Source organism: Syngnathoides biaculeatus, chromosome 22, assembly GCF_019802595.1.
Source record: "Syngnathoides biaculeatus isolate LvHL_M chromosome 22, ASM1980259v1, whole genome shotgun sequence".
Taxonomy (NCBI): domain Eukaryota; kingdom Metazoa; phylum Chordata; class Actinopteri; order Syngnathiformes; family Syngnathidae; genus Syngnathoides; species Syngnathoides biaculeatus.
Window position 1 is genome coordinate 2,731,390 of NC_084661.1, and position 26,528 is coordinate 2,757,917.

The 26,528-nt window shown below is 40.3% G+C and overlaps 2 protein-coding genes across 6 annotated transcripts in view; both read right to left on the reverse strand.

Annotated features, from left to right (window-relative positions):
* Positions 1-454: 454 nt before the first annotated feature.
* On the reverse strand, positions 455-23,741 carry rac3b (Rac family small GTPase 3b). The gene is made up of 6 exons (XM_061809325.1): positions 23,541-23,741; positions 15,371-15,442; positions 13,557-13,674; positions 5,859-5,921; positions 5,173-5,332; positions 455-3,283 (listed from the first exon to the last, which is right to left on the reverse strand). The coding sequence occupies exons 1-6, from the start codon at positions 23,573-23,575 to the stop codon at positions 3,153-3,155; spliced, it is 579 nt and encodes a 192-aa protein (XP_061665309.1). The 5' UTR covers positions 23,576-23,741; the 3' UTR covers positions 455-3,152.
* A 1,094-nt stretch (positions 23,742-24,835) lies between these two features.
* lrrc45 (leucine rich repeat containing 45) overlaps positions 24,836-26,528 on the reverse strand; it is a 36,191-nt gene continuing 34,498 nt past the window's right edge. For all 5 annotated transcript variants that reach the window (XM_061810089.1, XM_061810088.1, XM_061810087.1 and 2 more), the window contains exon 18: positions 24,836-25,467. In XM_061810089.1, coding sequence (XP_061666073.1) covers positions 25,271-25,467 — 197 coding nt within the window. In that variant the 3' untranslated portion in view covers positions 24,836-25,270. The remainder of the gene's footprint in view (positions 25,468-26,528) is intronic.

Sequence of the window (26,528 nt, forward strand, 5' to 3'; positions counted from 1 at the left end):
CAATGTTGGCCATGAAAGCAAGATTCTATAGCTTGCTAACATGGAATCGTCGAGTGCTCTGTTTTTTAGAATAGGCTTAACAGCAGCTACTCAGTAAAACTCGCCAGACTCAAGTGGGCAATGGATTATATGCTACAAATCAGATAGCAGTGACTTCACAGTATTTTGAAAAAGTCAGATGGTATTGAGTCATGCAGTGTATGTGCAATGTACAGTTAATCAAATAATTCTCCATTAGTATTGAGACAAGTGGTCACTTGTAGAGTTTTAGTAATATTAAAACATCTTAACTACTGCTTTTTAACATGCATGCACGTTCATGACAATAGAGATATGATTCTTCTTCTAAACAGAAACCCTTCATGGACAAACCTAAAAAAACACATTGAAGATTAATAAAGTTTTTTAAATGGCGGAAATGTCTCTTACTGTTGGATACTAGAAAAAACAGCTATAAGTGTACATATCCAGATAATTTTATTCCACTTTTTTTTGATGATTTTACTTGTGTCAAACAAATCGGGACAAAAAAGCCAGACGTACATATACATTTGTATTTAGTATTCCAAAAAATTGAAATATTTAACCACACAGATGTGAAGTAATAAATTTTTTTTTAAAAAATGAGACACAGTTGGAACAAGTATACAATTCATATTACATTACATACATACACGGCCAATGCATTTCAACCTTTTCCCAAGAATTACAGTGTGTCAAATAACCAGTTTCCATGCAGTAGTAGATTAAGAATTGGTGCTGCATTTTTTTCAGCTTCACTTTGACGCCTCACCTAGGCAGGACAACACAACATTATTCAACCACATCGTTTGCTATGGCAGCCAAAAACAACACCATCATGACAAAGTAGGTGAGAGCGCTGCATCTCGCCATCAAGGTGGGGAGAGACACACCACAGCCCTGACACCCCCCCCCCCCATACAGAAATGCATTTCGGATTTTATTTTTTTAGTCACTGAAAGTTAGCTAGAATTGGCCCCTTTTATTTGACAATGTTAGTAACACCACGTTCAACTTCGACATGAATCACTTTTCCTCATTTTCGAGTTATATGAGCTAAATATTCAGGTGTATTGAAATATTCATGAAGCATTTATTTTCTAATAATTATTAGAAGAGAATGAGTCTAATCCTATTTAACCTTTGTGAGATAGTATTTCCTTTTGTCAGTCACGTTTATTACTATAGTACAATATGAAATAGTCCCCAAAATGTGACACTAAAAACTCGGCTTAAAACAATACTGTCTTTCATGCACTTCCCCCAAACTATCAAACAATGTTCTTGCACGCACGCATGCACGCACACAACATCAAAAACAATGGCCGACTATTTAAAGACCCATGCAAACTCCTCTCCCCTCAGAGGCAGCAAGGTTGTTGATGTTTGTCTGTCACTTGTTCACAGTTACAGTAGGATGAAGTTACTCGAACACTTCAGTTACAAAAGATGATGATGTTTGACAACAAACAACAAAAAGACCAGGTAATCCAACAGGGAAGTGGAGGACTTCATCTTGCTTTACATGATTAAGTGCATGTCAAAATATAAAATCGGATTCAAAGTCACAATATTGCCCTTTTGAATGTCATGTCAGTCTCTTAATTACAGCATAGTTTGGATCAGCGCTTGCTGCTGCGGTTGTAATTTTCATCACGGGGATTAAATTACTTTTATTGAGTCCAGTTGGGATATTTTTAATATTCCGTCATTCTGTTGGAAATGTGTGTAGTAAAAATAGATGGGCAGAATTGATCTATACATCTATATTGATCTATTATTATCCCCACAATAATAGATTTTCTAAATTGTTTGATCACTCATCCAAGGTGGGCATTGGAGTCAATGTCTTTAGGCAAACCATAACATTACATTTTTTTTAATGTAACTTTTTAGGAATATAGATTTAACACAGAGAAAAAATAGTCCACCGACGAGATTGACCAGGTACAGTAGTTGTCCCAAAACATAAAGTTAAGCCATCTTGTACCCTGAACCAATTGGTTCTGGGTTGTCGAAGTACAGGACAGTACCTTCATTATTCATTTGCATTTGTAACAATTTATTTTGATACAGAGGTCGATCAAGGTTCTTAGGTTAAGGAGAGCCTTAAAACCTTTTCAGATAATATTTAAAAAATTTTACATTAAAAATGTGCAATTAAAATGTTGGCACTGAGAGGGATGATCACTTTCACCTCCAAATTTGCAGACAAATTGACCAAAATGGTCCTTGGTATTTCAAGCAGTCTTTCATTTTCAAGTATTTCATGTCAATTAATACTCTCAAAATTTTACAAAACAGATTTTCCAACTCCACCATTTAAAATATTTTCCCCATATCTAAAATGTTCAGATCATCATTCATTTCAAATTTCAAAACTTGTTTTCTAATAGCTAAACTTTACCTAATCTAAAATCTTTTTCCATCATGTTAACCTAGTGATTCTATTTAATGATTACTTACTATTTTTATGTCATTGCATTCACTGATATATTCAGCTATTCAGGTTTTATGTTACCAAGGGCAAAATGGTGAAGTATCATTACTACCTTGAAGTCTTTGCGTTTCAATTCCAGAGAACCAAAATGGGCTTTTTCATTGTGCTCACTAACAGTTTCTTGATGCCATCATACTTGAATTGTAATTTCAAGACTAGTTGTAGACTACTGTAGATGGCTATTTTTTAAAGTAGTTCCTCGTGTTAATATTCTAATCTAATAATTTACTTGGTACGCTTTAGACATTTTCACAGTTCACGTTCTATCAGTCAGCACTGCATTCATTCAAGCAAGCAGGACTAAGAAAGACGGGACGCAGCAGTGTAAGACGAGAAATAGAAACCTATGTTAGCCCTCATGGGAACTCAGATTGGTTCTATGAGTAGAAAGTACTGTAGGTGGACAGTTAATGTATTTTACCTTATTTAGTGATATTCAGTATTGAAACACAATCAGAGAACTATTGGTCCTGTTACCAATATCGCATTGAAAAAACATCAATACTGTATAAAGAAAGCAATCTTAGCAGTGCACACCCACTCAAGCTAATTTTCGCTCCTCATCCTCTTACAGATGTAGTGGTTCTAGTTTAATGACTTGCAGTGACATGTTTTTTGCAGTGTCTTCTTCTCACAACATGGTGCATCGCTTTCCTCTCTTCTTCACAGGTGGAGGGCAGAGCACTGCTCGGATGGCCTCATCGAACACCGTCTTCAGGCCTCGCTGGGTCAGCGCAGAACACTCGAGGTACTTTACAGCCCCTGAGGACCAGGAAAATGCTATGATCAGTGACATGTTTCCAAAAACATATTGCTTCTCCAGCCCTCAAAGTCCATCGATTGGCAAATATTTGACTAAAGTGGTAGAGTCTATCAACCACTTGAAGTTTTCCCACAGCCCAGTCAAAGTATCCATGAGCGAAATAATGAATTCCCAGTTGGTCCCCATCAGTAGGTAACTGGGCTAGTAGTGTATATAAATAATATCTAACTAATCACTATTTCACAATGCTGTACCTTGCTGTCCTCCCATATTCTCATCGGTCATTTCATCACTGTAATTTTGAAAAAATACAATTATTTTTGTAACGGGTTCTCCAGAAGACCACAGCAGGTCCCTGATTAAATTTGACCTTGTCATGCCATGCAGACCAGTTAGCCCGAAAATGATTGTATGAGTTAATCTTGAGTTTGAGCAAATCAAAACCATCACGTCTCCACAACCCAAAAGAAATTATAAATTGTCAAACTCATCATACTTGTAAAACAACTAAATGACTGTTTTCATACAACTGTATTTCATAGTTGGGATGGTGTTCTCAGACTTTCAAGCTTCTCTTGTTATGTACCAATGCTCATTAGGGCCAAATAGTTACATTTTAGTTTTGTCAGACTACATGACATTTCTCCATATATTAAAGTCTTTGCTCCTGTGTGGATTTGTAAATTTTTTTTTAATAGTAATGGCTTTAGTAGTAATGGCTTCTTCCCGACAGAATGGCTTTTCAGCCCATGTCGGTAAAGAAACTGTTTCAGTGTGGATAATGACACTTATTCTAATTGTGTGAACAGATGAGTGTGGCACTTTCAGACATCTGGAAACTGCAACCAAGGATGAACCAGACTTATACACATCCACAATTCTCTTTTTGTTAAATTATATTTCATTTTTATTATTCCATAATGTTACGCAAAAAAACAGGTGTGCCATCAAATACATCTACAGGTCTGTCTATGAATTAAAAATATGAATTATGATGTTGATAATATTGTCAATAAACAGAATTTTGCACAGACTTGAGATTGTCGCCCAGGGTTTCCCAAAATTGTTTAAACGTACCTGTATAATGATCTTACTGTATGTAAACATTTGATTTAGAAAAACGTAATGTAAAATAATCTGAAAAAGATACTACTTATTAAAATTCACCAAAAAGAAATAATCTTTTAATCTTAATTGACCTAAAAGATGAAAGGTTGGCTCTGATTTTACATAAATAGTGAGGAAAAGTGTTTTCTGTGTGTGTATACAGTCTACATCAACTTCTGATTTCAATTCTATAACAATTAAATAAAATGTAAAGAGTCCAAGTTGCGTGGTTCATAATTTAATGCTGCGATCTAATTGATTGTCCCTTTCACTCTGTTGTACCCACTTTGGCCTCAGGAGGCAAAGTAATACAGTCTTCCAGACAAAAAAGCAGTTGTACTTCTGCTACATCTGTGAGTAAGAAGCTGAAGTATTAGTCATTTTTTGTAGAAGATAATGAATATACTGCATGCCTGTAAATATTATATCATCTGTCTATATGTTGTTTCACTGTTTGTGTTCAAATACTTGTTACTTCCAAAACCGCAACAACTGATTCTGTTACCTTGTCAATCGGGTTTTACATTGTTTGTTCACGTTGAGCTAAACAGAATTTCCTAAGCCAAAGCCATGCAGTTGTTTCAAATACACAACCTGTAGTTGTCTTACTTTTATGCATTTGACAATAAACTTGAACTGGGAGTTACATTAAAGTGCTTGAAACCTATTTGATGAATTGTTCAATATTTGCCAAACTGCTGGCTACTGTGAAGTAAGTTGTACCGATTTAACTAAGGCCATACAGCCCTTAAGTTTGTATATTTGGAACACATGATCTCACCAATCTCTCGAGCCATGGCCAGACCCTGTGGGTACGTGATGGGGGAGAGCTTCTTGTCCCGCAGCCTCTCAATGGTGTCCTTGTCATCTCGCAGGTCTAGTTTGGTGCCCACCAAGATGATGGGTGTGTTGGGGCAATGGTGTCTCACTTCAGGGTACCACTGCGGCACCACACATACACACACATAGGTACACGCACACAACCGCACAAATGCATGTCCAAGTTGGTGACAGGAGAGAGAGAAAGAAGTGAGTTTCATAGATACGCAGTTTGTTGCGCGCCTTTCCATGGTTATGACAAAGTTGGCAATGATTTTTTCTTGAATGGAAGCATGTATAAGCAAAAAACATCCTCGGGCAACATATACACACTACACTGTGAGGTTTGACCCTCAAAAAAAATGTGGTTTCATATGAAAGCGTCTCGTGATGCTCAACAGATAAAACCACACAGGGTCGTCACACTCACTCTGCAGAGTGTTTTATCACATTCAGACCTCGTCTTGCAACCTTTTGTTGTTGCCCAGAGGGTAAAAATCCTGTGGATTGTGAGACGAGGTCTGGACGAGTTGGGTGGCAGAGTAGTAAACCAGGTGGAGCCAAAGATGTGCCTCATTGTGGTCAGACTCGGCATGGAGGGAGTAAAAGGGAAGGGAGGGAGTTCGGGCGATCAGTCAGCGTACTGACCTTAGCTCGGACGTTCTCAAAGGAAGCCGGACTGACCAGGGAGAAGCATATCAAGAACACATCCTGGGAGAGAACCAGAGACATGACTAGTTGAGAGCAAGATCTGTGTGTGAGAGAGTCCGTGTGTATACTGTATGCGGCTACACACACACTTGGATTGAGTAAAAGAAATGCAAAATCCTAACTGATTAATCCTAATCAACTACACATTTGTCGCTGCTAAATTATGCAGAAAGTAATAAGGATGTTAAAAATGTATTACACACACATTGTGATTATATACTGTACGTTACTGATCATTTTATAAATAACGACACTGAACTACTTGGAGGAACGAATGTTTCTATTATCTCTGTTAATGTGCTATAAACCCCAATACAATATACGAAACCAGAATACAATGATTGACAAATTTTCAAACCATAATCAATTTAATAAACTACAAAGACAAGTAATACACCTCGTGTTTTTGAAAATATTCACTTTGAATTTGATGCCTGCAACATGTGGCAAAAGGCTATGACAGAGATAAGTGTTTACCGGTGTGTTGCATCAGCTTTTCTTTTAACATCTGTAGCGTCCATGACATTGCCAACGGCGGTGACAGACTTCCCACGACTCTATAAATTGCATTCTTCGACGCTGCCCAAAGGTAAAACTGATTAACAGCTAGCCTCAAAGTTTGGACTTAAGGTGGTGTGAAACGTGATTTTGAGCAGGAAGATGCTGATCTTCCACAACCAAAGTTAATAATTATTCTCTGCTTGAGAGAAACTACATTGAGAATGATTTTGTTTGTGATTTTAACCTTGCAATAGTTGAAATTATAGATGGCCGTGGTCCTCCCCCTGCGAGTTGCCCCTCCTTCTTTTGAATACGCCCTCAGTGTAATTAAACGCTGGCTCTCTTTTTTTCTCTCTCCCTCACTGTTCGCTCTTGCTCTATGGGCGAGCGTTGTTTTCCAGTCCTTGCTGGTAGCACACAAGCCGAGTGGCCGTGGGCCACACCTGTCCCTTTTTTCCTTTCTTCGGGCTTGCTAATCACCACAGCCCAGGATGAGATAGACTTGGCTTCCCAGCCAATAAGATACTTTTCATACGTAATACGACGTAATGCTGATCACGTGTTTTTTTTGTTTACAACGCCATTTTGGACGGCAAGATTGTGTATACATATCATGGCTAGGAAGCGATAAGTGTATACTATAATGTTTTGGCTCCAGTTATCGTTTGATCTTTTATCTTGAAAGTCCTTTGACAAATGAACAATGTAAGCAGAGGCGAATGAGGCACTTGTCCTGGAATGAGGAATAAAGAAAGAAGCCACATGTGAAACTCGAGAGCAAGTATCGTCTCGTTATTATTAGATTGAGCTATAGTACTTCTTGTATATAGCAAGTGCGGTGTGATTGTGATTGTGTTGACGTTAGCGGGGCACGACGAGACAGGACGATAAGGAAGTGAGCTATAGAGAGTTTGGTAGGGGGGAAATGCGAAATGAATATCACCCAGTTGGACTCATGTCTACATTATTCAATAACACAAGAGCAAGATCATAATATGGTGTCAGACTGATGGTAGTATAACTACGGACTCACGGGGGCCACACGCGGGGGGACGAAGACGAATTGACCACGACGGAGGCGTACATTCGGTGTTCAAATCCCGAGGATGGACTGGGACTCATCCAATTTACCTAATGCGTGACGGAGATTCAAGCAACACGCCGAACTCATGTTCACGGGATTGCTTAAAAACAGAGCTGAAAAATGCAGTTTCTTCCTGCTCTGGATCAGCGATAAGGGATGGGATGTCAGCAATACGTGGACACTGACTGGAGACAAAGATAAGTTCCTAAAAACTTATTACGAAAGCAAACCCCATATTTGTGAGACAGAAGTTTCATGAGAAGGTGCAAGGTAACTGTGAGCCATTTGAGCAGTTTGTGACCTGTTGGTTAAAGACTAACTACATAAACAGTGATGAGATACTCAGAGACCGCATACTTTTCACTACCAAAGCACAGAGTGTGCGCGAAAAGTTACTCAGCCAGGGGCCTGACCTTACGCTCGAAAAAGTGATCAACATAGCCTGCTCCCACGAGTTATAAAAAGTGCTGCAAAAGGCTATGGTTAGCGACAGTCATGAGGTTCACGTTATCCACCGCAAACCTGGAAAGCAAAGTTTCACTGCGGGTACTAGTAGGCATATTGACAGACCTCTGTAAAGATATGTAACAAGTGTGGAGGATACCACAGTAAATTAGGTGAATGGCCAGCAAAAGGTAAACAATGCCTGAAGTGTCAGACCCTTTTTTCAGTCTGTTCTTCCAACCATAAGCCACACAATGAAATGCTATGATGAAAAGGCTGTATAACCAAGCCAATATTCACAAAAAGATCACTAAAAAACGCGAGTTGTATTGTAGTTTTGCCGTCCAGTAGGCGTCGTAAACAAAAGTCATGTGACTCATGACGTCATGTGAAAAATATCTATTCGCTGCGACCGCTGGCCGATCAGAGCGTAAGACCCGGTACACTGTGAGGCGAGTGAGATCACTCTTTTGTTTTATATTTTTTCATTGTTCTTCCTGATTCAAGCAAGCCTCACTTTGTGCTCCTGAGGTCTGGGGAAAGACCACTCAATCTGAGGGCGTACGTCTTTGACAACTGGATATACAAGTGTACTTGGTGAGTAAGTCGTCGAGATTTAAAAATTACAAATGTTTGAAAGCGTATAAATGTCTGGATCCATACAAATACTTTGTTGCTGGATCTGTTTTCAATCAAGAATAAATCCCACAGAGTGATGGACCCACTCAGATTTTTTCAATTCAAATGCCAATATTTAAATAAATGACCCCTTGTTTTACACAAACTCAAATTCATTAACTATGATTGGGGGAAAAAAAGACGACAGTGGGCTCCTCTGTACACGGAAGCGTATTGCTGCCACACGTAAACCTCTCTGCGACAGACGGTTTATTTTGTTTTTTTAAATACACATTGTTCTCAAAGGAGTCAATTTGACATGATAAATACTCATTGGAAATTTGAGATTGAGAAGAATAATTCCTACCTGAAATTAAATGATGGCTACACAGGTGTGTGTATTTTGTTGGTCACCATCCATCACGTTTAATTGCTGAAATCCATCGATCTTTTTTGGTCTTTTCAGATGGTATGCTATAGAATGATCTCTTTGAATATCTGTCTCGTGTGTTGTGAAAACCAACAGCACAACAGGTCTCGGGTATTGTAAATATTCTCCTCCAATTCAATATCTCCCACAATATCGAACAGTTCTGTTTGACCGGGAATATGGCGCCGTGAAAATGGTGACATCACGTGCACGCGCTCTATATACACAACACAACTTACACTTATCGTTTGGTAACTGAAGACTCTAATTGTGGAAGCTCTATGTATGTTAAATTCTTTCCCATTCTTGCTTGATGTACTACTACAGTTGCCAAACAATCCAGGGGTTTGCATTGTTGTATTTTGCACTTCATAATGCACCATAGTTTCAATGGGAGACAGATCTTGACTGCTGGCCAGTCTAGTACCCTTTGAAATAAGAAGGGTGTCCATAAAAAAGACGTTGGATAGATGGAAGCCCATATTTCTCCAAAACCTGTATGTATCTTTCAGCATCAAAGGTGCCTTCACAGATGCCATTGGCACTAACATACCCCTAGAGTCTAGGGGTCGGCAACCAAAAATGTCAAAAGAGCCATATTGGACAAAAATACAAAAATAAATCTGTCTGGAGCCGCAAAAAAATGTAAGCCATATATAAGGCTTATGATGAAGAAAAATGAACATACGTCCTGGTAATAAAATGCAGCCTGCATTTATAAAAATAAAACAGGAGCCCTTCGAAAAGGTAAAGTATATTAACTTAAAATAATAATTTAAGTTTGATTTTTGTGCATTATCCTCTTTAGTTTTGGCTAATTGGTAGGTAGGTAAAATGAAGCATCAATTTCTTCTGTCACGCATGCTATGACACAGCCATCATAATACTTGAGCAACAAAACAATAATATCCCTCGGTATCATTCCAAATACGTACTGACAAAAAAAAAAGAACCCACCTAATAAACAGACAATTTGTTGCCAAATATGTGCTTATGACAGAATTGTATTCTTACCCGTTGAATGTCACGTCTGTTTATTGACATCACTGGACAGCTTGTCAAACTCGGGCATGGAAAATGTTAACTTTAATCTTGACACATGACTGCGATTGCCGTACAGTATTTGGATTTAATGGAGTTCATTTTAGAATATCTGCTCGTTATGTTGATCCAAGATGGCTAATACTCCAAAAGCATATTTCTTCATGTTCCTATAACTGTCAGGAAGAGCATTCCATGTTTCAAACCAGCTTCTGGGGTTATGGAATGCTTGGAAGAAATGGAATTTCGCTACATTTATGACTTTGGGCAAGCTCGGCTTTCTGGCAAGTGACCTTTTTCAATCCCAACTGGGCTGCAAATGTCGAATTCCTTCCCTGGAAATATCTTTCCACATTATTCTTTTGATTATGTCTTGATGAAGCCAACACAACCACATCATATATAAAAAACAAAGATACAATACTGAGGCCACCAAAACCGACCACCTCTACACCTCGGCTGAGCCTGGAAATTCTCTCCAACAAAATTATGACTAGTATCGGTGACAAAAGGTCAGCCTTCGCAGACTTCAACACTCATCAGAAGTGTGTCCGACTTATTCCCAGCAATGTGGACCAAATTCTAATACTGATTGAACAGGAACTGAACAGCTCGTATCAGTGGGTTCGGTACCCCATACTCCCATACTGTTGAATGCCTATTCCAAGTCCACAAAACACATGTAGACTAGTTGGATGAACTTCCATACACCTTCAAGGACTCTTTCGAGGATGATCCAGTCTCCTTATGAAGAGGCACTGGCCCCAATGTCTATCTGTTGTTGCAGAGACGTGTCAACCAGGACAGTCCCACAACATCAAAAGCCTTAAGGAACTCTGAGTGAATCTCATCCACCCTGGGGCCTTGCTACCAAGAATCTTTTTAACCACTTCAGTGACATCAACCTCAGAGATTGGAGAGCCTGCCTTAGAGAACCCAGACTCTGCTTCCTCATGGGAAGGCGTGTCGGTGGGATTGAGGAACTCTTTGGAGTGTTCTCCTCACCTGTTAGGGTGTTGTCCCGAGTCAAGTCTAACAGGTTCCCATCCTCACTATACACTGCTTTCCCCTCTTGAGACGCCAGATGGTGGACCAATAGTTCCTCAAAGCTGTGCGGGAATTGTTCTCCATGGCCTTACCAAACTCCTCCTATATCCGAGTTTTGGCTCAGTGACCACCAAAGCTGCATTCCACTTGTCAAGCTGGTACCCATCAGCCTCCGCAGGAGTCCCACAGGCCAAAAAGCCCCGATAGAACTCCTTGTTTAACTTTACGGTATCCCTCACCACTGGTGTCCACCAATGTTAACATGATATACTCCATTGTGCGCAATTATAGTGTTTAGTAACTTATTCAGGGTGCCTGTGAGATGTGTCTCAGCTTGACAATTAACTCTTTCCTACTAGTAACAGGCAGGTACTGCACTGTATATACCAAGTGGTCCAAGGATGAAAACCGTCACCACTGCAGTCGCTTTAGTGAACTTGAGGAAACACAAGAAAACCGTAAGCTTACAAGCTGCTGTCCTCACACCAACGGCATCTTATCCCATACTGAGCTTTCCTGATGCTTATATCATACTACTCAACGTTGCTCGTCCTCTTGAAAGGCGTACACACATAATTAAAACTTCAGCATCAAACTCAATCAAAGTAGGAGGGCTGGCAGTGAATATGTTAAAAACGCGGATTGCTGAGGCAGAGAAAATGGATTTAACTAATTTAAGTATATATATTATCCATGGACTGATGGTGAAGTTGCACTTGTTGCTGCCCAAGAATTTGATTCCTGGTGGGTTACTTAATGCCCAGTAACTGCTGCTTTGAATCCAAGATGAAAAAAACAAACAAATCATGCAAGTGACTCGCCATGGTGACCCCTAAAAGGGCAAAGTCAAAACAACATCATATGCATGTTGTATATGTGTAGGTATTGCGACACAGAGGAAACCCAAAAGAACCCTGATTAACTTCAGTTACTTATTTGTTCCCCATTTGATAATCTCATTTAAACTACATAACACTGAGCTGGACAAAGGCTATATAGAGATTGCGTGCCTACGTCATAAAATAACGTGATTTTTATTTACACTGCTATATTGCCGGTCAAAAAAAGCATTGTTGAAAGTTAATTCCTTTGAGACAAAGCTAAAATGTCTGATAGCACGACATCCAGAGTTTTATCCGATACTATCAAACATTTAGAAGGTGATAATAAACAAAGGTACGTGAAAATATTAGAGACAACTTGGCATAGAGAATCCATTTTTAATCCTGAAGTTGATGTTTTCGTTGTGTTGTCTTATGTTGTATAACAAATAGACGAATTGTATTTCAAAGCTTTCAAGCTTTACTTCCATGTTGTAGAACACGTACCAGCGAACCGCTCCCGGGTTACTTCCGCATCTCCCCCTGCTCCACTTGCTGCCAAGTATGTATTAAATTTTTGCTTGAAATGCTTCCAGTTATCTGCAAGATAACAAGTCAGCTGCATGGCGCTAGGTGGATTTAGCTTATCCATGATTGTACGTGGGGTAAGTTACCGGAACTCCACAACTTTTTGGTGTTGGTTAATTTCCAATTCGGGCACGGGATCCTTTTCTTCGAGATTCTTGAGATTGAGAAGAATAATTCCTACCTGAAATGATTGCTGCATAGGTGTGTGTTATTCTTTGGGCACCATCCATCCCGTTTAATTGCCGAAATCCATCGATCTTGTCTGGTCTTTTCAGCTGGTATTCTATAGATATCTTTGAAGAACTGTCTCGTCTACTGTGACAACCAACAGTACAATAGGTCTCGGGCATTGTGAAAAATCTGCTCCGGTTCAGTGACTCACGCACTGCCGAGCAGCTTTGTTTGACTGGCAATGTGGCGCCGTAAACAGTGACCTCAACGCGCACGATCTCTATTACGTGTTAAATCACTTAAGTTCCAGCAGAAGAAAACGTTATTTTTCCAAGTGTACATTTCATTGCACCAAAACATTCACCAAGTCAACATGCCAAAACTGCGGTCTACTTGTTAGTCATCGCAGACTCAAATCTGGGACAGCCTGGATCTCGGTCAGGTTTTGTCTTCACTCCGCTGAGTTAGAGAAAAAAAGCTAACATCAAACCAATCTTTTAAAAAAAACATTGTACTAAAACATAATACTAAATGGCACATAGGACGAATATGGTGATTTAATCAAGCCGGTACACTTCTACCACAATCCTTCAGTTAATTGTTAACCCTAACTCGGTTAACAAAGCAGTCATATTGGTAAAGTATGCTAAAATTGTGACATCACCATTGTTTATATTTTTTATCCCCATGAAACACTGCTAAGTCCCTTGAAATGTAACATATAAATCTCATTTCCCATTAATTTTACTATTAATATTATTATAGTTATTGTTAATCACCATCATTTTCAAATCACTGGTTGAACACACACTTCTACAGCAAATGGAAATAGAATCATATTAAAAAGGTAAGCACAGAGAATGCATAAAGATGAGAGCGAGTTTGATTACCGTCTGTGGGTAAGATAATGGTCTGAGCCTATCGTAGTCCTCCTGTCCGGCTGTATCCCAAAGGCCCAGATTGACTGGTTTCCCATCCACCATCACATTGGCAGAGTAGTTGTCAAAGCTGGAGGTAAGATGAAGTGATACACAAAAAGACCAGCTTTCGTAGACCTAACATTATGAGTGCTCGTTTGTCAAAATGTGCTCTGTAATGGGCTGGTGACCATCCACGCTGCACTCAACCTCTGGCGTAATTTCAGCTCGTGACACTTATTTGGAACATTAGCCTTTGTGTGAATTTTTGGATGTGAATTTTGGCCTACGGTAGCTGCTTGCAAGCAAAGGACTTCCCTTCGGCGCAACTAGGAAAGCCCTATATAGTAGACTGTGACAAAGCATGAGTGGAATTTCTTTAACTTAAGATACCTATCAATATTCTCATTCATGCAGGTCATTTCATTCACAGGGCATAGAATAGATCAAACTGGACTATTCTGTAATGTATATCGTAGAATAGAATTCGCTTCTCATCTGAGCAGACTTTACCAGTTCATGTAACAAAGCTTAGTTGGGACATGCCCGAGTTTGTGTGGAAAACTCAATTATTTGTGCTCCAAGTTAGAGGTACACACCAAACCAAGTATGGCATCATGCAAAAAGGGGAAGAGTCATTAAGTTGCCTAATGGAGAGACCATTGTCAGTCCACAAGAATCGTTAGGTGGAAACCCTGATTAGTATTCATTCAGTTGTATAGTGGTAGTGGAGTTGCACAATGGTTAAGGAGGCCATGCTATTTGTTGGAAGCAGAATTTTTGCGTTTCACAGGAATGGGTAAAGAATGGTATTGTAAGTGGAGAACTACCAAATATGACATTTGACAATATCTGATGTTTAGGATTTGTTTTTATTTATTTGCATAAATAGCGGTGATGCATGTATTTAACTTTACTTCGAAGACAGCCATTTTGGCTTCAAACCATCAGGTCATCAACCCGTAGATTATTCACATACACAGGCTGTCCCCTAGTTACATCATTATATTGGGCGTGAATTAATTGTAACCTCTGATGGTTTGATATGGTGAAAGTTTCAAATCATTGAGATGAAACATTTTTTTACTTGGCTCTGTAAATAAATAATGCACATATGATAAACCATTTAAGTACTTGTAGGTGATCTACGATGACTAGGGCAATGGCAGGCATGTAATTTGGGTCACAATCCAGCAAACCCTTTGATTTAAAGGTACCGTAGCATTCTCATACAATAATGCAAACCAGTCTAATAGTCTAATACTACTATAAATGGCCTGAATGATTATGAAAAATATAGCACACATTATATATTGTTATACTGTCTATGTGTTGCTAGACTGTTTGTGTTCAAATAGAATTTGCTTTTAAAACAACGGCTATTAATGCTAACATTACCACGCCAAATGCATTTTGCATTGTTTTTGTTTTGTTTGTTTTTGTTGTAATTAAGCTCAGCGGACTTTCCTAAGTCCACAATGTGTAACTATTTTTCATTTTTGTTTTGACAAAAAACATAAAACTGAAAATGGCATTAAACAGCTTGAAGCCTCTTTTAGATAAATTATTGGCCAAACTGCTACTTATTGTGAAGTGAGTTGAATGAAGTTCACTGTCAGTTGTGCTTGCAAGTCAAAACAAAAACAAATCAGCCCAATGACGGCTCGTATCTAAAAATAAATTTTGTTAGGCACCACTGTATATGATTTCTCGTGAGCACATAAATGTTGCGTATGTATATGGCTGCTTCTATAAATCACAGCAGTAAATGTAGAGTAGTTACTCACACAGTGGGAATGTATTCACCAGGGAATGCATTGGTGGTGTAGCTAATCAGCAGACAGGTCTTACCCACAGCCCTGAGAGACAAAGCAGAAACACATGTAATACAGTTGCGAAAGAATGTAGAAAATACTGTATCGGTCCTAATAGACTTGGATGTATCCAGTTTTTGAGTGGGTCTGAATGTGTATCTGATTGAAGGGAGGCAGCTACTGTACTCCTTTTCAGTGAATGCCACACAGACAGTGGCCTACATTCATATTGCCTGAGGGATACAGTTGCCCCCCAAAGCCCCCGCCCCATCAAAACCGCATGCACCCACATACGCATTTGGACTCATGGGCAGAACTGACCTCCAACCAACTCACAGACAACAATTGGTGATCCATGGAGGTGGAAGGCATGTCCAGAGAGTGATTTTGTGGGGGCGCCTCCGCAGAAGAGTAGAAATGGTGGTGATAGGGGTCAATATGTGTAAGAGTGTCAAGAAATGTATTTGAGGTAAAAAATAATGCATAAGAGTTGATGCTGAAAATGAGAGGGCAGATATTATTGTGTCTGTCACAATTTCAAAAGAATGCAGTCATTCTCGCCACACTGCAACATTTTTGGGTACTTTTAGGATTTCACTCTTGTAAGGTTTGTAATATTAATTTTGTCACAATAATAAGATGAAGGAAACTTTATTGTATCATCTATTTTATTGCAAATAAAACAACAACTTAACTTGCTTTTTTTATGAATTCATTCTCTGACCCACTTATCCTCACAAGACTTGCAGAGTGCTGGATCCTATCCCAGCGATCATCGGACAGGAGGAAGGGTACGCCCTGAACTGGTTGCCAGCCAATTGACCCCTCCGTCGTTGTTGTTGTGTCATCCGCGTCATTGACCAATCAGAGGCCAGAGATCTGCATAAACCACGCCTCTTTTTTGGACCCGCAGTTCCCTCAGACAACGTTGCATGGTCCAGTATAACTTTTGTTAGCGTTTTATCGCGTATTTGGGTTCTTTAACAATAGATATGGTTAAGAGGTGTAGTCACGGACTTTGTAATAGTGACGACAGGTATCCTGAAAGGCTAGTTGGTGGAGTTCAATTCGTACCCTTTCCAAAATCGAAGACCCAGTACGAAAAATGTCTTTGATGGATCAAACTTTGTGGAAGACCGCATCATCAACTGAATCCATCTAATATCAACCGGAACAGAAGACCAAGTACGAAAAATGTCTTCAATGGATCAAACTTTGTGGAAGATCGTATGATCAACTGAATCCATCTAAAATCAACCTGAACAGATATGTTTCCACGAAGGTAAGCCCTATATTTGATTTATAATTCATGTCTCATATAAATGAATTAGCAGTTCTTCGCTTGCATAACATAGCTACGTGTGAATGATTGACACACTTGATCTGTGTTGAGCAATATTTTGCGATGATCTGACTGCACAAACGTGTCTCTTTGTTGCCGGCTACCGAGCTATGCTAAACTGGACTATGTTTGCACGAAGGTATGCCCTATATTTGATTTTCAATACATGTCTCATATAAATGAATTAGCAGTTCTTCCCTGCCATTACATAGCTACGTGTGAATGATTGACACACTTGATCTGTGTTGAGCGATATTTTGCGATGATCTGACTGACGTGTCTCTGTTCGGCGGCTACCGAGCTAAGCTAAACCAGACTAGCAAGTCCTAAAAGCCTTCGACGTGCACTGAGACACCAAGACTGAACGAAGGATGTTTGAGGACACTGAAGTAGTGATTGTTGTACTCGGTTGGGACTTACGTAGGTTCGGCAGTAATTCAAGAATAATTATTGAAGGGAGCGCGTGACGTTACACAAAGAAAACGAGAGAAACAACTCGTAAATCAAGCCTCGCCTTCTTTTCCTTCATACGGCGGTTCACAAACGGCTATACAGATACACATACAGATTCTGCACACAAGTGTGGCATGTAACATGAAAATAGGAAACTGTCAATGACGAATTCGTCTTTGGTTTATAATATATTATATTATGTGGCTTCTCGGTCTTACTCTGACTCCGGAAAGATCTCGCGCTAATATCAATGGTTTCTCCGTCGATATGCATGTAAATACCATTGAAATACCCCTCGCTGAAATACTTGAAGCCCTGCTGTCTGGTTTTCAACGATATTTCACGATTTGCTAAGAATGCGAGTGAGAAATCAGCTGGTAAATCGGACAATTTCGCTCAAGTCTTTTCTTCCTGCGCCGCCATTTTTGCTGATTGTTTGTCTGTTTTGTCTGTTTGTCATACGTGGGGTGATGTAACTTCAGGAGGCGTGGTTAAGTGCCCTGTACGGAGGGGTCAATTGCAGGGCACATCGAGACAAGCAACCGCACTCACAATCACACCTCGGGGCAATTGAGAGCCTCCAATTAATGCATGTTTTTGGGATGTGGAGGTGTGCCCGGAGAAAACCCACACAGCCACATGGGGAGAACATTCAAACTCCACACAGGCAGGGCCAGGATTTTTATCCACCCCTCCATTATCCAAGCCACTTATCCTCACAAGGGCAGTGTCGCCCTACTACTTTTCGTACATTTTAAAGTAGAGACAAGTAGATCTGAAATTAAACTGACCAATGAGTACCCGAACAGATTTTCAATATTTTCCCGGGGGGTGTACTACAATATACACTCAGAAATGTGGACAATTGATTGCAAAATAGGTTTGTCTATGCACACAAAAAAATCAATTAAGGTTTTCAATTTATCCATCCATCTTCTACCATTTTTTTGGGTCAGGCCACAGGGACATTAGCTCCAGCACGGATGCCTAGACTTCCCTTTCCCCAGCTCCTTCATCCAGTTCTTCCAAAGGGATCCCAAAGCGTTCCCAGGCCAGCCGAGAGACATAGTCTCTGCAGCGTGTCCTGGGTTGTCCCCAGGGTCTCTTTCAAGTGGGACGTACCTGGAACACCTAACCAGGGAGCCATCCAGATCAGTCGCCCCAGCCACCTCATCTAGCTCCTCTCAATGCGGAGGAGCAGTGGCTCGACACTGAGCCCCTCCTGGATAACCAAGCTTCTCACTTTATCTCATAGCGAGAGCCCGGACACACTTTGGAGGAAACTCATTTCGGCCGCTTGTCTCTGGGATCATGTTCTGGGCTTAGATTTAGAGGTGCTGAGTCTCATCCGAGCTGCTTCACACTCTGCTGCTCCAGTGAGCGTTGAAGATCACGGTTTGACAAAGTCAACAGAACCACATCATCTGCAAAGAGCAGGGCTGCATTGCTGAGGCCACCAAACCTGACCCCCTCTACGCCTCGACTGCGCCTAGAAATTCTGTCGATAAAAGTTATGAACATAATTTGTGACAAAGGGCAGCCTTGGCGGAGTCCAACCCTCATCAGCGGCCCAAACTCTGACACCAGTTGTATAGCCTGTATCCTGTATCAGGGTGTTTGGTACCCCATACTCCCAAAGAACTCCCCCACAGGACTCCCTGAGGGACATGGTTGAACGCCTTCTCTAAGTCCACAAAACACATGTAGACTGGTTGGGCGGTTCCCCCTGCACCCTTGAGGATCCTACCGAGGGTGTAGAGCTGATCCACTGTTCCACAGCCAGGATGAAAACCACATTGCTCCTCCTGAATCTGAGATTCAACTTCCCGAAGGACCCTCCTCTCTCAAGGACCCCTGAAAAGACCTTACCAGGGAGGGTGTGGAGTGTGATCCCACTGTAGTTGAAACACACTCTCCAGTCCCCTTTCTTAAAAAGGAAGTATAATCATTTCTAATTTTTCTAATCATTATTAATTTGTATTAAACCATGTTAGTATAATCATCATCAAAAAATAAAAAAAAAAATTTGTGTTCACTTAAAAAAAATGCAGAAAAAAAGATGACTATTTAAGCAGGGTATATGTAGGTACCACTTTATATTGAGTGTTTAAAAGGGACTGTGAGATAAATTCTGTGTTTTGTTTGGAAATACATTAAATGTGTCTGAAGAAAGTGCTGAAAATGTGCATGGCCTGACTGCAATTTAGTACTGACTTGTTGAGCTATAGTATTAAAGTTTCTCACCATTCCATTGTCTACATTTTTTGGGCTGGCCTAAAACTGAGCCCCATGATGCCAGGGGTGTGAAACTCATTATAGTTCGCCAGCCACATCCAACCCAACTTGATCTCAAATTGGCTAGAGCAGTATATCAGTAGCCCTATAAGCCATTTTTTTTAAAAACCATCTTTTGGGGTGTAAATACAGTAATTAACTAAATTTTGGAAAATATTCAAATTTATTGATTATTATCTTGGTGCTAATCTTGCTTAAAATTAAATGAGCAACCTAATATGTTCTAACAAAAATATCAAGAGTATGAATCTGTGTTCATTTACAATTGCAACTTAGAGGTAAGAGTAGATCTATGAACTGTATGCACTGTTTACAAAACAACCTATTTAGAGTTCTTTTTACATTTACATAAATGTTCACATCCACCTGGAAATCTTAAATGTTTCAGCTGACTCATCACACCATACAAACTGGGGGTACTTTTTAGAAAAAAAGTGCAGTTTTACTCTTGCCTTGTATATGAATAGACATTGACGGAATGAAACATCCATCCATCCATTTTCTGTCTCACTTATCCTCACTCGGGTTGTGGGCATGCTGGAGCCTATCCCAGCTATCTTCGGCCAGGACTCTGAACTTGTGGCTAGCCAATTGCAGGGCACATACAAAACACCATTCACACTCACATTCACATCTATGGGCAATTTAGAGTCTTCATCCAACCCACCACACATGTTTTTTGGGAAGCAAACCGGAGTGCCCAGAGAAAAACCACAAAAACATGGGAAGAAGATGCAACCTCCTCACAGGTGAGGCCAGGATTTTAACCCTGGTCCTCCTGATGAGCAGAACAGTGTCCACTGGTCGGATTAGACCCCCTGACGGACTAGTTCTTGACCGCGAGCTGTCCGTTAGACACCTCTGCTATATTCTGTCTGGTATGAGTCCCCCCTCCCACACTATATGACTACCAAGTGCTGTCATTCCATCCATGTATTTGGACTACAGTATCTGCTCTGGTGACCCATGCACAGCACGTGGAACGAACGATGGTGTACTGGATGCCTTCAAACCCGGTCAGCTCACTAGTTTGGAGGCATTAGTGTGCTTGCGTTGGGGCTGTCCAATATGCCATTGATTGCTCTGTGCAATAGCATGGGACACCACAACCATGGGCCTTCATGGAAAATTCATTGTCATGTTCGCTAGCCCGCGAGCTGACAAGCTAATGACCTACTGGATTTAATTATGTTTCATACATTTTTTAATTGTAATTCATCACATTACTGGCATACAATGTTGAATTAGATTACAGTTGCTTTTTAAAATTTGCATTTTTACAATTTGAGTTACAGTACATCTGAAAAATAGCTGCAAAAAATGATTTTTTATGGGGGAATATTATTTCCTCCATTTTAAGATTGGATGAGCTCTTTCTGGTCATACACCTTCTGATGTAGTCTCAAAAATGAAATTATTTTACAAATATAACCTTCAGCTGTAAAGTTTTGGCCTCACAGTTCTGAGGTCCAGGGTTCGATCCCGGCCCCACCTGTGTGGTGTTTGCATGTTCTCCCCGTGCCTGTGTGGGTTTTCTCCAGGCACTCCGGTTCCCTCCCGCATCCCAAAAATATGCAACAATAATTGGATGGTCTAAATTGCCACTCGGTGTGGTTGTGAGTGTAACTGTTGTCTCTGTCCATGTGGCCTGCAATTGGCTGGCAACCAGTTCAGGGTCTATCCCGCCTCCCGCTCGATGACAGCTGGGATAGGCTCCAGCACTCCCACGACCCTTGTGAGGATAAGCAGCTAAGGAAATGGATGGATAGATGGACCTTAAAGTGTCACCTTGTGGTGCAATCTGTTAGTTTGTCTGAGATTTTGAAAAAGGATAGACTCACAATGACCCCTTTGAATATTTAAAAGAACACTGACTTTTGAAATGTTTCATCTTTATAATTTGGGACTTTTGTATGTGTGTGACATTCTCTGATCTTGTTTGTCACATTAAGCCAGTGATTCTCAACTGGTGATGTGATTCTTAGCTGGTAGGCATAGTGAAATGTGTTATTGGCCTTTCATCCATCCATCCATTTTCTGAACCGCTTATCCTCAAGAGTGCTGCGGGGGTGTTGGAGCCAATCCCAGGTGTCATCGGGCAGGAGGGGGGTACACCCTGAACTGTTTATCAGCCAATTGAAGGGCACAAGGAGACAGACAACAGTCGTACTAGATTTTGAGTCTCCAATTCATGCATGTTTTTGGGATATGGGAAGAAACTGGAGTGCCTGGACAAAACCCACGCAGGCAAGTGGAGAACATGCAGACTCGACACAGGCAGGGCTGGGATTTGAACTGTGAGACCAACGCTCTACAGCTGTATCACCATGTCACCTTGCCATTCATTTGCTTGGAAAATAATGTAGTATAAAAGTGTAACAGAATCGTAATGGTACATGTATTTCTACATGGAACATATTAGGTTCGGGATGTTCCTAAAAAGAAGAGACCAGTGCCAACAAGGTACAAGTCTTTGTAATTTGTTTTTTTAATTGTGCTCGATGCACTTTCATTTGTCATGTAAATCTTCAGTTTTTTTGACAGGAGGCTTTAATTGGCACTTTGAATATGTAAGCATTGTGTAGCTACTGTATGTTTAAAAATGTTATGTTGTACATTTTAAAAAAACAACATTTGAACAATACATTTGATTAATGTACATTAAACGGTATTGTTTAAATTGTGCACATTTGTCATAGTGTCAACATGGTATCATCTTTTGGACACAACACTTTACCTAAACCTAAACTCTAATGAGAATAAATAAAACCCTGTTGACAAATAACTACATTCAATTTTGGTAGTTTTGAACTGGTCAGTGATGTATGGATATTATAATATTCTCATTACTGGGGTTGTAGTTTGCACAGTGAGAGATGTTTTTCTAAGACTTTGGTCTTTTCTGGTGCTGATTAGTAAATGGTGTGAATATGGATTCCATAGATGTCAAACTCAAAGCCTGAGGGCCAGATGCGGCCCGCCACGTCGATTTATGTGGCTGTGAAAGCAATTCAACTTCCGTCAACTTCTGTGATTTTTGCTAAAGTATGTACCCAAATCCCAGATTCATTCATTCAATTCTTAATAGTAAACAATGATGTTGAGATACCGCATTTTACTGTTACCAACCCCTTTTTCTACAGCTACTTAAACAATACTTGGACAAACTACTGTATTATCCCTGTCGTCTGATTTCAAAGCTAGCTATCCCTAAGTGTGTTGGGTAATGGTAACGATATGATTTGGTGATTAAACATTTATATGGTTTCACTGTTCCAACAGCCCTCTAAGGGAAATCATAACTACAGTACAATGTGGCACGAGACAAAAATATGTTTGACACCCCTGGGTTTGGTAAAGAAAAATTAAGGGAAGCTATAGATTCTCTTCAAAAGACAGCAGATAACATTCACTGCACTGATGATGTAAAAAATCTAGTTAACACACGGCGGCACATCTACACTGACAACATTTGACAAGACCCACAGAGGCCACTCCCTGCCTGGAAATGTCCATAAACAAACAGTATATATTAAAGTATCAAATGATTCCTTTCAACGTAGTGCACAACGTTGTGTCGTCACGTCTGGCTTCATTTTTTGTGGACACTTTAAAACATTAACAAGGCTTATCTGTCGTGGCACGCTTTGTAATGACGACTGCTTCACAGTGGATTAAGTGGACAAGTTCTATATTGATACGTGGAGAAGAATTGGGACAGCTGGGCCTGCTTGCTGTAACAGGGCAACACATTCCTTAGCGTGCATCAGCACTTCAGCCTGCCTCCCGTGGCCTACAAGGCGCGGAGGTGCTTCACGTTACATCCCAACGCATTTTCCTTTCACAACCATACGGGACACTAAAGGTAGCAACCAAATGGAAACCACGAAGCAGAAAAACAACCAAATCTAACGAATAGCGGGGGTCAGCGCGCACAAAAACACGGCGATCCACAGATCAGCGAGCCCCAGCCCCTTTTTCGACATAGCATCCTCCCATCATTTATCCGCGGACAGATCGGAATCACGGGAGAAAAGCATTTCTCCCACTTACCCGTCGCCCACCACCACGCATTTGATAGCCTGCATCTGTGCACGAGCTGAGGGCTTCCGGGGAGCCGGCGCTGCTCGTTGAATAGATCCGACAGGGAGCTTTTGGGTCTCGGATGAGAGGAGCGGGCCAGTCCGCTCCGCGAGGGCGCTGCAGTGGAAGGAGAGAGGACGAGCTATGCCGAGCGGCTCCGGAAAGGACCGAATACTATTGTCCTCAAAGGGGAAGCGGGCCTCCACATGCTTCTGCACGAGAGGCTTCACTTCGGTTCACTTCCGCTTTTGTCTATCTTACGAAACATGGTGATTGCAACTATTCTTTTGTATATTTATTCACACTCTATCTACATCTATCTAGAAATCTATACATTCTCCCTGTGTGTATATGTACACGGTTTCTCATATGTCCCCATGCATGTATTTAAATTTCAGATCACCCAAAAAATGCGTTTGAATAAAATCCTACACATAGATTGATAAATGTTTTCAAAATCAGACGTTTACATACAATCACATTACTATGCCTTTTAACAGTTTTGGGAAAAATGGTGTAATTTCTTAGGACGATTCCATTTGGTTCATTGACAAGAAATGTTTAATTAGAGACGCACCTTTAGGTGTATTTGAGCTAGTCACGCACCACTTTTTTTGTGTAACGTTATGGAAAATCAAAATAAATTACCCAAATATTAAGAAGAGAAGGATGGCCTTGCACAATCCTCGTCCATTCCATTCTGAGGTTCAATCTCCAGATGCCTCGAAGCTCCCTTTCTTGAGCTATTTAGACCTCCATAGAGTGTATTAAGTCTTCTCATGCATTTATACTTTTTGCATCTAGAAATCATTTTGGTAATCCTAATTCAAGAGGAACATCTTAGTCTGGGTTCATGACAGAGTGAGAGAAAAAATGTTTTTATATACCGTATGTTACGAGCTCTGAAATAAGACAGGCGCATGCAAATCCAGAGAGCCACAAAGCAATGAATTACAAACTTGAGATAGGTCGCTAGTGACCTATCTTGGTTGTAACATATCTTTGGTTACAGAAACAAGTGACCACATGCATCCCCACACCATGCCACAGTGAAGACAGTGAATGTTACTCATTACATGGAGACAGAACAGGCCAAATTTCATTTGTGTGTGAAATTACATTTTGTTTACTCAGAGTCTATGAAATATTGCTTTAAATCAAAACCAGTATATCACAACATTGATCCAGATTTTTATTTGCAGCTCCATGAGTGAACTGCCTTCCAATTTGAGACACAATTGAAAGGCTAAATTAGTCCAAACACAAGTGGTGTAAAAGTTTAATAACAGTAAAACCAAAACGGTTTATTTACAAAAAAAGCTTGCAAATTTTGTTAATCACATTTGACAGTGCACTATAAACATTTATCTTTCTAAACTAATTCTATCTTCCATCCAAACTCATACAAGTGAAAAGGTTCCAGTCGCAGAAAATACAACCATACCACGACAACAGATTTATTCACAAGACATATCACGTCAGCTTCTCATGTGATTTTCAGAAAGATAAGCACAATGTGTAAAATAGTACAAAAGTAGTAAATATGAGTGGCCTGAGAATGAAAACAAAATAATGTAGTTCGAAGTAGCTCCTTTTATGGATTCAGTGTTTTTCCAGATGAAACCAACATTTATCAAGAACTTTTAAAACACTCTTTGTCAATAAGGGATAAAAATTGAGGTTGGAGGTCATGGAGTCATTTAATTAGGGTTGCTGTAGTGTGTCAGAGTGGAGCCTTGAACATAGGTGAGGATGGCATTTTGCAGATATGTAGCTCTCTGCGCTTCATCGTCCCTGATCCTCTTGATCTCTCCCTCTTTAAGTCGGAGTTTCTCCAGTAGAGAAGACATCTCGCTGTCTTTGTCAAGCAGCGCCTCTCGGTGATTACTACACAGTACTGCATGACACAACAGCGCCCCACAAAGAACATCATTAAATGAGTGCAAAAACGACATTTCAGACTGGATTGATTTGGAGTCTGAATGTTTCCTGGGTTGCATTTTTTCTTGTGTGTAAAATTGCTACGTTTAGGATAATTAATTTAAGACAGTTAATTACATCACTGAATCTGCAAAATACATCTGTTTCTCTTTTTCCGGTCAGGTTTGGGTACAAAGTTGTTCAACAGTTTATTCCTCAATGTTACAAACATGCATACTGCAAATTGAATCCACTGATAAGTGCCTGTAAATTGAATGTTACGCGATCAATGTTCAAAATTTAGGGTGTGAACCTGCATTTATATAAACCTCTAAAGTGAAAATACCTGTACAGTGTTATGTTCCTTACACCCCAGAGAATAAAAACAATTCACAAATAATGGATACAGTCTTAATATACCTATGTATGAGATGTAACGTCCCAATCCAGCATGCTTTGCAGCACTAAGGACCTCTTAAGTGCTGCAAACCATGCTGGGAGGATGCAAATAGCGTTTAAAGTGCATGTTTTTTGACAATTACCTCTTGAGTCATTCTTTTATCTGTTTTGCTATTTGCAAGTTATTCTATTTTGTTTGCTGTGGTGTGGTAATTTTAGTTTCGAGATGAGACCGTGAGTGTGTACAACATCGTCAGTAATGACCTTGCCTACACGGGCTGTGTGTGTGGGGCAATGTATCGTAATTCCCGACCTATGGAGCGAACCTGGTTATAAGCCTCACCCAGTACATTTGTAAAGGAAATACCATTTGGTACATACATAGGCCGCAGCCGGTAAAAACACGCAAGTGCCCACATTGAAACACGAGATATTTATAAAGAAAGATGGTACAGAGAGAGTTTAACACTAGCGCCGCTGCGCTAATGCTAGCGCCGCAACGGGGTGGTTAAAAAAAAACAAAACACAGCTGTAACACGCTGCACGGAGCGGTCACTTCCTCTGCACATATATTCCACCAGTCTCACTCTTACCTTTTTCCCTCGAGTGAACCCCTTGTGGCCGTTAGAAAAAAATGCA

Excerpts from the sequence above, each read along its gene's own strand:
- rac3b (XM_061809325.1), bottom strand. The coding sequence starts at position 23,575 with ATGCAGGCTATCAAATGCGTGGTGGTGGGCGACGG. Across the intron at positions 15,443-23,540 it reads TGCGTGGTGGTGGGCGACGG|GGCTGTGGGTAAGACCTGTC; the intron begins GTAAGTGGGAGA and ends TTTGTCTCTCAG. Across the intron at positions 5,922-13,556 it reads CATTATCTTACCCACAGACG|GATGTGTTCTTGATATGCTT; the intron begins GTAATCAAACTC and ends GTTCTCTCCCAG.